Raw genomic sequence first — 12,226 nt, forward strand, 5'->3', positions numbered from 1 at the left:
GCTCTGGAGCATGTACTTTACCATGCTATTTTTTCTCCATCTTTTTGAAATGAAGAACTGAAGCAGAAGTGAAAAAAGAAGTCTTTATCTTATATATATGTATGGGCACATGTATATATTCACACAAATACCTATACCCACATGCACACATACATAAACAGAACAGTTCAGGGAGGACTGTTTTACATCACTGCTTAAAGCAAAAAGTTAATGTTAGACACAGAGATATCTCCATGCACATTTTCAGAAGTACACAATAAAAATATTCCCTAAGGATGTTTCCCAGAGCCTATTCATTTATTCTTGTCCACAGCCTTACCTGTACACCTCCATACAAACCTCTGGGCAGGTGTTGTGCAAGATGCAGGTGCCCAGGAGGGCGGATGAGGCAGGAGGGTGTTTGCTGGCAGGAAAGGACCATGCCCAGTGCTCAGTCCGCTGTCCAAGCTCCCCTCGTGGGGCACACAGCAGAAGAGCCACTCACCAACCCCATCCCTTCCATGCGCGCTTCCCCCTGCTCACCTCGGTGAAGAAGCCGGCAATCCCCGCCTGGCAAGAGCCGTGCTCCTCCCCATACTTCTTCTTGTACTCTGGATGGGAGAAGGGAACAAAACAAATCATGGTCATCCCTGGCACGGTGCATGCCGTCTACCTGAGCCGACTGTGTTTCTGCGTGTGCAGCCTCACGGGGCACCAGCACACAGCACTCCCAGGTTTTATTGATGGATCTGCCACCGATGGGCACCATGGCAGCATCCTCACCCACATCAGGGGGAAAACGAGGGGCCTGAAACCGGGTGGGGGGACATTGCTTCCCCTGTCAAACCTGAGGAATTTTTCCTTAATCTTTTTGCAGAAGAGGAAAAAAGTATTCCTAGAAATACATTAAGTTTGCGGGGTTGGGGGGGCGGAAGAGGAAGAAAAAAGAAAAAAAAAAAAAGAAAACCACTTTCCTCCCAGCCTTAATCCAAACATTTTGAGCTCAGGAGCATCTGAAACTTACAAGCTGGATCAGAACCTTTGCAAGTTTTTTCCAGAGCATTATTTTCAAATATTTCCCATACCAATGAATGCCCAGCCTCAGGATATTGCCTCTTCCTGTATATTACAATAATTCAGGCTCCAAAAAAATTCACCATACAGCCTGGTAATTTTGAATTTACTTTTTTTTTTTTTTTAAGTGAGCACCACTAACTGATTGCTAAATGATAAAAACGTTAATGAAATCACCGAGCAAATTGCCTCTTTGGAACAAACCAAGTTCCTTTTGGATTGCATTTTATCTTGTTGAAGACCAAAAGGAATTAATTATAAACTGCTGCTTTCTCATAGCTTTTCTTCAAAACGGTGCATATATATATATACACATATACACACACACCATTCCCCCTTTATATGTTATATATAGTCTCTCCATAACATCACAAAGATGCACAGATTTTAAGGAATTTGCTGAGCTCGTACCAGTTGCACAGGGAGAGGTTTAATTGGAGAGACCGTGCAGAACGGTGACTTGATCCACAAATTACAGCCCAAATGCCTAACGCTCTTGGCCAAGGCTGGGTCCTGCCAAAGCAGATGTGTGTCCAAGCAGACCAGGAGGGCCAGAAGCACACTTGGATTTTTTAGTGGGAATGCACGACAACTCCACTAAGAAATGAAGCCCACAATTTGCTCATGGCTATTCAAAAAGTGCTGGGGCTCTCCACATATAGTCTCTCACAGAGACAGGCATTCCTTGCCTGGGAAAAAATATTTGTTTATTGATAGGAACATTTTTTTTTTTTTTATTCAGAGAGCGGAGGAGGTGAGGTTTCTCCTTCTGGCATTTCCTGAAAAATAATGCTGTGCCTGTCCTTAAGGCCCTTCCCTCTCTACGGCTGGATTCCCACCCTCGCAAAGGATAAAACGCAGCAAGTCCCACATCTGTCCCATTCAGAGGCTTTCACTTCCAGCCAAGATTTTGCCTTCACGTGATGTACTGAATTGTGAACAGACTTTGCCTCTTCCCAATTTTGCACTCAACCTGTTGTAATTCATCCTCCAAAGTGTCACCCACACAACTCCAGCCCCCTGAGAGCCCCATGGACATGAGTGATCGAGGCTGCATGAGCTGCCCCAAAAATTCATCCACAAAACAAAACCAAGGGCATGTAAAAACCATAGGAGGACAGCAGAAGGAACGGTAGCAGCTTTAGCAATGGAACGGTAGCAGCTGTTCCAGGGTGGTAGATGGATCCATAGCTTCATGTGGTTGTGTTTAACAAACATGCAGAAGTACTTTGTTTCTTAGGATAAACAGGTTTTTGTTGTGATATAACAACACATGCACAAAAATTAAGCCATTTCTCCAGCCAAGTCAAAAAGCTTGTTGGATTCACAGCATTGTTTTATTACAATATAATTCTGCTTACTTTAAAAAAAAAAAGAAAGCAAAAGACACCAAATTCAGACCTAGGAGGAACTTGAAACAAAAGCCCCAACATCAGAGGACACAATGCAGCCAATTTTAATCAGCAATATATGTGTTAGAAAAGGAACAGAAACACACACATTATTGTTTTCATTGTCAGGCAATGAAAAGCCAATTATTCTTTAAATGAACCAAACGATTATTAACTGCAATGTATAAGGAATGGGAAAGACCTGGTGGTTTAAATGGTTGTACAATAAGCTAAGCTGGTACGTCCCTTGAAACTCACACTTTCACAGACATTGTTCATGACTCTCTGTAATCTTCAGTGGTTTTTTAAGTCACTTATATTGCCAGTACTATCTGCCCTATATTTAACTTAACTGGCTAGCTACACTTTAGTTGTAACAGTGGATAGATGGGACTGCAGCTTGCAAGTAAATACAGAGTTTGGATATAACCGGTACTTCTGTGAACTGAAGAAAAGACATCAAAATGTTTTGACTTGAATAAATACTTGACAATGCTCTGCATGAAAAAAATAGAGCTTAAGAAGAAGTATAAATGGATTCGTTACAGTAGTGCAGCATGAAACCCAGTAATGATGCAAAGCAATGACCATCCTTCCTCCCTACAGGTATCAAGCCTCCACTATATCACTATGGGATCTGAGCAGATCATGCATATCAATTAACCTATTTCCGATGACCTTTGAGAGAAAACAGCTTTAGTGATGTTTTTCAAGAGGAAACAGAAGCACAGAGGCCTGAATACCTCAGACACTGATGCTATTTGAGCATTTAAAGCTCCGCTGACACTGAGCAGTCACCAGCAATGTGTTTTGGGGGGGATCCAGACAGAGGTAGCCGTCCCCAGGGAACCAGGAGCCCAGCCCAGACAGACTCTGGGCTCCTGGTCCACAGCATAACACTTTCAGCTCAAAGCTACCCAGCTAACTCCCATCTGCACCAGTGTACACCCCCCTCCACACCCACGTGGGTCTCCTTCCCACCCAGGGTCACAGCCCAGAGCAGCACCCCATGTCCTGGACTGTCCTGTCCCAACCCCACACACTCCCACCTCCTCCCTAGAGCAGGTCTGCTTCTCCCAAGCAGTGGATGAGCCCAAAAGGCATGCAAACCAAGGCTGCTTCTACCTTCCCTCCACTGCAGTGCACAGCCATGACATCTGTCACTCTTACGACACTGCCATCCATGCATCCAGGCAGTGAAACGATCGACCAGCAGGAAACCGTGCCGTTACCGTGTCAGCTCGCAGTTTTTACACACTTGCATGAGGTTTAGACACTGCACACAGCGGATTAGGTAGTTTCCGCGTAGCTCCAGGCAATAACTGCTGTCATGAACAGATCCTTTGTTTTCACACTTCTTTCTTGTTCTTCCTCATCTGCCCGCAGGCTGCTGCACACCCCCCCAGATTACACAGACCACAAGCCACTAAACGAAATGCTGCGGCAACAGCGGAGAGCAAAGCAGTAAAATGGGGCTGAGAAGAAGATGGCAGTGGTTTGTAGCCGTGATGACCTCAGGTTATAAGAGAAATAAGGCTGAGGAAGAAGTAACTGGATAAAACAATATCCAAACAAAAAGGATAAGCTGGGATGTGTGACGATTCTGAAGGCAAATGCTCCTCAAGTTCTTCTCTAAGTCTTAGAGACTCTCTGAAAGTCTCTAAGCTTCACAGTGCAATAAAGTCCTGCATATACCATTTTCACAGATGGAAGCAAAGTGGACAGTTACAGCAAACTATCCTTTGTGCTAGGAGCCTCTTCCTTTTTATCTGACTGCTTCTCTAGGAAGAAACAGTAGTAATCCTTCTGACCTAGCATTGTGGTATTGGGTTTGCACCACAAAGCAGGGATGTTTTGATGGCTCCCAGAAAACCAGATGTGGTCTGGACCCTGTGGGAAAACTTGCTTGTCCCTTGGGAGGCGAGGCATGTGAACATGTGCTGTTCTCCCGATTTACTAACCAAAGGGCCCATCAGTCTTCCCCACCTCCACCACCAACTCCTACCGCAGAGGAGTAGGAAACCACCCCAGCTCTCCCCATCAGCTGGGCTGCTTCTCACAGTAGATGCCATCACCCTTCCTGTTTGCAAACTGAACGTATTGTGGGAATGAAGAAGCAGTTCCCTTTTTTTTGGGAAGGCCATTAAAACTATGGGAAAAATACCCAAGTGAAAGCACCGTCTGGAAGACTGTGGCTCCATATGCCAGCTATACCAAAAAGGACATCCAGCTCATATAAACTAGATTAGTTCCTACTCAGAGAGATTGCATTTAACTATTAGGCTTGCTGCTGTTCTCATTAGCTCTCAATCGCTTCCAGACTTCTGACAGTGCTTTCACGGAAGCGGGACAAGAATAAGATGGATTGAGACTACTATATTGTTGCACCACTGCCATCCAGTCAGGACATTCCCTTTTCTGCCTTGGTCTTTAATTATTAAGCCTGCTTTACATGGAGAGAAAACAAACCGTATGCACTAAGTACATCTGTCCCAAGGTCAGATTCCTCTCCCTTTCTGGCACAAGACTTTTGGTACACCAAGAAGCTGTGCCAGCCTCTCACAGGGCTTACCACCCCAGTTGTGCGAACAGCGGGGCTCCTGGAAATGAGCATGGGACTGCCTGCACCCATTCGTGCACTGCAAATCCCGGAAAAGGATGAGACACCATGATCTCAGCGGCCAAAGGCATGCCTCCCCAGCGCAGGGCTTGCAGCCTCGGGTCGGGCAGGTTCCCGGCGATGGTCCAGAGACTCTCGGAGTAGCGGCACTTCAGCTGCATGACACATCGCGTTTATTACCCCATCACACTCCCAGCTGCACCCCTTCCAGGCTGTTCCTCAGTGTCAGTGGAGAAGAATTTCTTCTTCTGCTTCCAGAAAGTGAAGGAGGAATGTTACAAGGATGACTGCACTCTTATTTCACAGCAAACCTCAAAAAACAAATCCCCCTGCGTGACGTACCACGGCTGTCTCTCTCTTGGAGATCCTTTTATTGAAACCTAAAAAATCCATGAGTAAACAAATGCAGCCACGGCTCGTGATACTTTGTGATTTCATGTCTGATGGGAGGGCAAGAAAATCAGTCCCTAACTTCCAATTTTTACTCTAGCATGGAGTGAAATTACGCCAGCATCGCACTGCACCAGCCCTGCCAACTTTCCACTGGCTGCTCTGCGTGTACTAGGCCCACACACTTCTATTTTCTAGCAATTCCTGGCAAATATCCTGTCAGATTAGCAGCAGTTTTACTCCGAAGACATGACGCACACAAAAACACAAGCAGTTCATCTCTTCCAGAAACCACCTCCCCGCCACAGCTCCAGGCAGGCCATCTTTAAGGTGGTGCAGGAGCAAGGACACAGGTTCAGAGGGAGTCCCAGCAGTGTGTCCATGCATATACATTGACCATAAAGTTAATATCAAAAATTATTTGCAGTGCATTACGTCACTGTGAGGTCTTATCCTGATTTTGCTGGCAGGAACAATTAAAAAAACCCCACAAATACAGTAGGACGGTGATCACAACAGGAAGGCTTAACATAGTTTACTTGTATTCTGCTGCAGAGCAGCCGGCATAGCTGTATCGAGAGATGCAAAACCCCTCCTGTTTCCAATAATGACCAATTTCAGGGCTGTGAAATGCTTAATGCACAAGCTCGTGCCATCTTATCCCTCTCCCACTTACTAATGCCAGCGGCAAGCCTGCGGCTGGCTGCTGTCAACTTGGGAAGGAGGAGAAGGAATAAAAGCAAATAAATAAATGAAATTGGAGGTCTTGGCCACAACAAACCCTGGTGGGTCTTGTCCTCTGAACTCCCATGCCTCCTCAGACTCCTACAGATGAGAGGGGTAATGTCCGGGACAGACAGGAAAAACCAAGAAGGTGGTTTCCCCCAAGCCTTCCTCTGAAGGCTAAGGGTATCTCCTAAGATTTCTATCTTCTTCCTAGCAACAAACTCGTCTGGTTTAGTTAATTGCTCTTGTCCGAGGAGATGCTGTCTTCTGAAGTCTTTAGGAAAGGAAACATAATACAAGAGTCTCAAATGCACCAGAGAGCTGGAAAATTAAAACATTGATGCTTGAGATTTGGAGCAGAATCAACAGGCACAGCCACCTACTGCCCAGAGCTGGAGCCCTCCCTCTCCAAGCCCCCCACACGCAGTCCTTCAGAGGGTCCAGAGACCAACACACCTTACGGCACCTGAAACAGTTTATATTCAACTGCTGAAGAAGTTCCCTGAAGTGAGCAAGGTGTTAAGCAGTCCTTTCCCCCCTCCCCTCTAGTCCTCTGATAAATCAAAACACAAAAATGAAAGTATCTCCTTAAGATGGGCAAATCGGTTCCCAACTGCAGTGTAATTTGGGATTTTTTACTCTGTGCCACAGTGCAGCATGAAAGGCCAAGCTCAGATCAATATCTGCTGATTATTCACATAAGGGAGAGAGACCTGCTGCCTCAAAAAACACAGCTCAGAAATTTATTATTCCTTTAGTAAATGCAACCACACACAGTAAGACACAGGACCCATTCAGTCATTCTTTTATTCTCCTGATTTCTTCCAAAACCCAACCTCCACCCCAGCTGTTGCCAAAAAAAAAGGAAGAAAAACATCAGTAGTGAGGGCTCCTGTGGATGGCTTTGGAACAAAGGGAAAACACATCAGCTGTGAAATGAGAGTGCAGCGAGGGAGGTGAGCCCACTCCCGGCCCCCACACCCCTTACCTTCGTAGCAAGGCAAGAGCTTCCTCCCGTTGGGCTGCAGGTTGGGGGGGATGATGTTGCAGAAGCCGTGGGGCAGAATGTACTCCGTCTCGTAATAGATGTTTTTCCAGCGGTGCGCGCACGCCTAAAGAGATCATAGCACATGCGTTATTGACCCAGAGATTTCAAGATCTCTCGCTGTGTACGAATTCTCATGGCCAGTGAAGCGTTTCTAAACTAAAGATGCACTGCTAGAACCCAGCCGAGGCAGAAACCAGGGGGAAATGTGAGTAAAGACATTGAGAAGTCACATAAGAGGATGAGAAGTGATGCTAAGACTCAGAAGGTTACTAAGACCATATTAGAAGGTTATCCCACCAGAGGACACACATGTGAGTCAAAGGCTCACTGGGAAAGGCGGCTTTTTTTCTGGTGACAGAAGAGCTGGGCCTTGCTTACTAGTAATGAATTTAAGTGAAAATACCAGAGATCTTGTGGCAACAAGAGTGATAACATCAGTCAAGGTGCAGATGAGCTGCAGAGATCAGGGTGCCTTTCCCTTTACAGTGAAGAGTAAGATCACCCTGCAAAACCAGAGCTAAACCAATCTTACCAGGACACATTGCTTGGTACAACCGCCACACAGAAGTACACATACAAGCAATGTGGAGTCTGCTTCACGCCTTCTCAGAACCCATCCCCTCCAAAATTCGTCACTGCATCATTGCCAGACAAACCACAAGTCGCCTGATGCTCAGGGTTTAGTTGGAATCAAAGGAGATGAAGGGCGAAACAGCAAGGGCTGGGAGCTTGAGCACATGCCTGGCCATGTCTCCAGCTGGTCTGAGTCGCTGAAGCCACTGTAGATGTGTCAATTTACATCATCCAAGTCTTGGTCCTACGTGCACAGAGCAGCCTCTATGCTACAAACTATCTCCTTCACATACTTTCAGCTTTTCTGGAAAACTGCAATAGCTCCCTTTGTGGTCCTCCAATTTGACCCTGTCCTCCCCAGACAAGACATGCTCTCTCTTCCTTCCCTTTGTGCTACCCCACTCTTCTGTCTCAGCACCTCTGAGCTGAGCATGTTGCCCATGGGAGCACCTCAATGTTGGTAAAACCTCCATAAACCAGGCACAGTTGTGTCACCTACCCAGTAAAGGACGTGGGAAGTGTATCAACCGTTGGGAAACTTAAAATTCAATCCAGCAGTCAGCACAGACCCCTTCCCATATACCTAACCCCAGAAAGACATAAAAGGGTAATTCTACTCTCTTATTTTTTTAACTGAAATAGATCAAAACCAGTTGTGCAAAAGCCTGCTCTGCCGTTAGCAGTGCTGCATTCAGAGTTGGATATTTATTGCTCTCCTAAGTTCTAGTACTCAGTGAGAAGCACGTATTTCCTGATGATGGCTATCATGGAGGGATAAAGAGGGACACCAGGGGCTGTGGAAAGCTCTGCATCACACTGCGTGGCACCAGCTGCCACCCATGATGGGAAGGATGCTTCTGATGGCAACAGACATGGGGAGTCCTGTAAAAAGCAGCTTTGCGGGCTCCCTGACTTGCTTTCAAGAAGCTCAGTTAGGATTTTAATCCTTGTGCACCACTCATTCAACAGCAACAATAAAAAAAAAAAAAAGCGCATGAAATGCTCATTTTCAGAGTAACCAGGAAATAGTTTCTCTCCTGACGGATCAGTGCTGTGAGCACAAATATACACATGCACAGCCTTTGTAAAGACAGTACCATAAAGACACATACCATTAAAGTGACAGTCGAGCCAACCCCAACTCCGGATATAAACTCAAATGGAAACAGACCAAGAGTATTTTTTAAAATTATGGAAAGATAAATAAAGGCTCATGATATTGTAAATTCCTTGACATTTTATATCTCTGAAACTGCAAGGGAAATCACATAAATTAATCAATTAATCTCTCCCAGAGGAGCACAAACGGCAGAGTCGGGGAGAGCAGCAGCATTTCATCACAAGCAGGAGGCTTTGCTCAGGAGCGAGGTACAGAGGCCAAGAAAGATATAACAGTATACGGAGGAAAAAAAGGAGCTGCTGCATAAAGAATATATTCAAAATCAACTGGCGGCTATGGGCTCAATTTAGTAATTATGGGCACACGTCAGTAATCTGTTAGGGTTTGGTTTTTGTTCGGTTTTTTGGTTTGGTTTTGGGTTTTTTGGTTGGTTGGTTGGTTTTTTAATGATGACTTTTCTGTGCCTTCAGCATGCAGTGTATTCAGGCACACTACAGTTTCCCACTGACTGCCTGAGTCTGCAGACAGCTCATAACCATAGCTCCAGGAGATAAGCTTCACCTCAGTTATCAGAGCGGGGGCTTCCCCAGACTCCGCCATGCCACAGCTGCAGGATTTGACATTTTCCCAACATACCGGAGTTCAGTAGCTCCTGTTCTTCCCTCAAAACTCATTTCCCTGCAGCCAGGCAGCCAGCACATTTGTCTACCTGCCATGGCACAGCTCATCCACAGCTGCTTTTCGTTCTCTGACCTTCCCCAAAATGTTGAGCTGGATTACAGTACATGGTCCCTGCATTATTTGATGGTGCTGAGGCAAGGTGATGTGCTACCAAAGGTGGCTACAGCCTTCCTCCTTTGATGGCACGTATCTGAAGAGGTCTTGAGAACAGAGTCACCTGAATTTGATGCTCCAGAGAGTGTTTTCCTGCGACTCCTCAAGTCCAAACAAGGGACTTTTTGAATCTACCACTGTCAGATAACTTCTGCTTTGTTGCTCCCTAGGAAGGCTTTGGTGCAGTGATGGGTTTTCCCAACTCCTCCCTGCCTCTCCCAAACACACACTATCACTAAATGTGACAGTAAGTCAACTGCTTAAAATGAAAAATAGCAATACTTGATAAAAAAACAGAGTAATGACTGATGTGGCAGGTATTTAGGAAGAGCAAGGCTGAAGGATGTGGCTCTTCTCCAAATCATAATGCGCTATCCCCAGTTCCCCTCCCAACAAAAAACTAAAAGGAGGAATTTTACCATTTCATCTTGGAAAGAGCTGGCAATCTCAGCTATATTATTGCAGCACTTGGAATAACACAAATATTGACTAATAGCATACCCGAGGACAGGAAGCCACGGAGCTGCAAACTCAGAGCTTTTTTAGCTAGTCTTACTTCTTCATTTGTTTAAATCCTCATTGTTCGATGCTTTTCTATTTAGTCCATCACATAAACATAAAGCTCTGCGTCAGTAACATCCTGGCACAATATGGGCTCAAACACAACCCACTTCACCAAATGTCATCTGAGGTCCCCCTGCACACTCCTCATCTTCCTTACCACCCCTTTCCACTTAAGCTGGTATCAGGCAACTGGGGAAGGCTGATAAGACAGAAATTTAAGCCACTAAGCAGTTTCAAAGCAAAAGGAACAACTTCTCTGTATAAACCACAGTTAAACTGGGGGACTAATTCCTCTAATACAGGATGTCAAGAGCATGAACAGCTCACATGGGTTTAAAATGCAACTACCTGTATTTATTAAATAATAATAATAAAAAAAAAAAAAAGAACCACACACCTATCCAGAGCTATTGATGACACAGACACCACTCTGGCTTAAAGGAATCCCTGTAAGGGATGCAGTAAACAGAGCTGTAATGCCTGACAATATAGACTGCACACACTCCTAACTACAGGGAATTGCTCATGATAGTTGGCTAGTAATTTAGCTACAAAGCTAAAAATCGGAAGATACAGCAGCAAACATGTATTCAGACATGTCTCCTCCAAACACTAGTTTCTCATATACGCTTCAAAGAGCCACATTTTCAAGAAGCCCTGATCTTTAAAATTGGGAAAGCACATGTATTAGAAACCATCTGCTTATGGGAAAGTCACAAATCTCTTTCATTAAAAAGTTATCTCAAAACAGAGAGTAACAATGCCCTGAAACAGCCAGGTATTTTCCATCCACGAAGGAATCTCTATGCCGTCATTCCAGGCTCTGTCTACATACAGATGTGCACAGATGTTTAATCAGTAGTTTAAGATAGAGCACTTGGGCGATAAATACCTCACTGAAATCAATGCAAATTAGATATTTAAATATCCTTGAGCATCTAGAAACTATCTACATGGAGAGGGCAGTATAATCTTGTCAGAGGGCTGGTTTAGGACTTCCTTAAATCAGCATAACCTGTGGAGACATTTTACCAGCTCAGACCCTATAGCACCAGCAAGCTGTACACCAAAAGAGACGACCAGATAAAACACCACAGTACTATCGCAGGAAGGTATAAAAGCCACCTGCTTGCCCATGGGGAAGTTGGTGTGCAAGAACCTGGGGCATAAGTGTTTGGACTCTAAGCACATATGAAGAAAAATGCCTTTGAGCGAAGCAGCTTTGTCCACTTGGCTCACACAGGTGGCTGGCACAGCAGTTGTTGGATGAGATCTTTGTCACTAGCAGCTTTCTGACAGTTTGATGCCATGTACCAGGGCAATTCCCTCTCCCATTGGAAAGATGGGGTCATACCGCAAGTTTCCAACTCCCAAACAGCAGTGTTTAGAATGACATCGTTGTCAGGGTTACTCTGATACGAGCTTGAAATTTGCCTGCCACGTACACTATGCACAACATTTCGTTGCCATTTTTTTTTTTATTTCAGATACCATTCCTGCAGACAGACTCGCTCAGGTAGACAGAACCCAACCACAGATGTAAACACAGACAACCATTGATCAGAATATACCCATGTATTTTAGAAAGGTTTTTGCCCAGCTCTCTTTATTTTTTTTCCAACACAGGAAATGTTTTGCAAAGATGAATTCCACATCCTAAGGATCACATCTGCTCTCCTTGACCTGTCTCTGTGCATGATAACCATATCAAAGACAACAAGGCCACCCACGCACAACTAAATAACCTCTACTGTCAACTCTTCTGCCTCGTTAATGGAAAATTAACTTACAGAGAGAAAAAAATACCGCCACAAAGACTCATCTTACATTTTTCATGGTAAGTTCTGATGTGCAATACACATGCACAGCAAAAATGGATGCATACATATTCTCTACACAAACACCGT

General features: G+C 44.9%; 1 protein-coding gene across 1 annotated transcript in view; it reads right to left on the reverse strand.

Annotated features, from left to right (window-relative positions):
* The window catches only part of LOC104470933 (integrin alpha-9-like), a gene marked incomplete at both ends in the record, with an annotated part of 40,087 nt that overhangs the window by 26,029 nt on the left and 1,832 nt on the right, over positions 1-12,226 (reverse strand). The window contains 2 exons of the mRNA XM_010086060.1: positions 523-590; positions 7,169-7,292. Coding sequence (XP_010084362.1) covers positions 523-590; positions 7,169-7,292 — 192 coding nt within the window. The remainder of the gene's footprint in view (positions 1-522; positions 591-7,168; positions 7,293-12,226) is intronic.

This window comes from Pterocles gutturalis, unplaced genomic scaffold (genome assembly GCF_000699245.1).
Source record: "Pterocles gutturalis isolate BGI_N339 unplaced genomic scaffold, ASM69924v1 scaffold44540, whole genome shotgun sequence".
NCBI classification, from domain to species: domain Eukaryota; kingdom Metazoa; phylum Chordata; class Aves; order Pterocliformes; family Pteroclidae; genus Pterocles; species Pterocles gutturalis.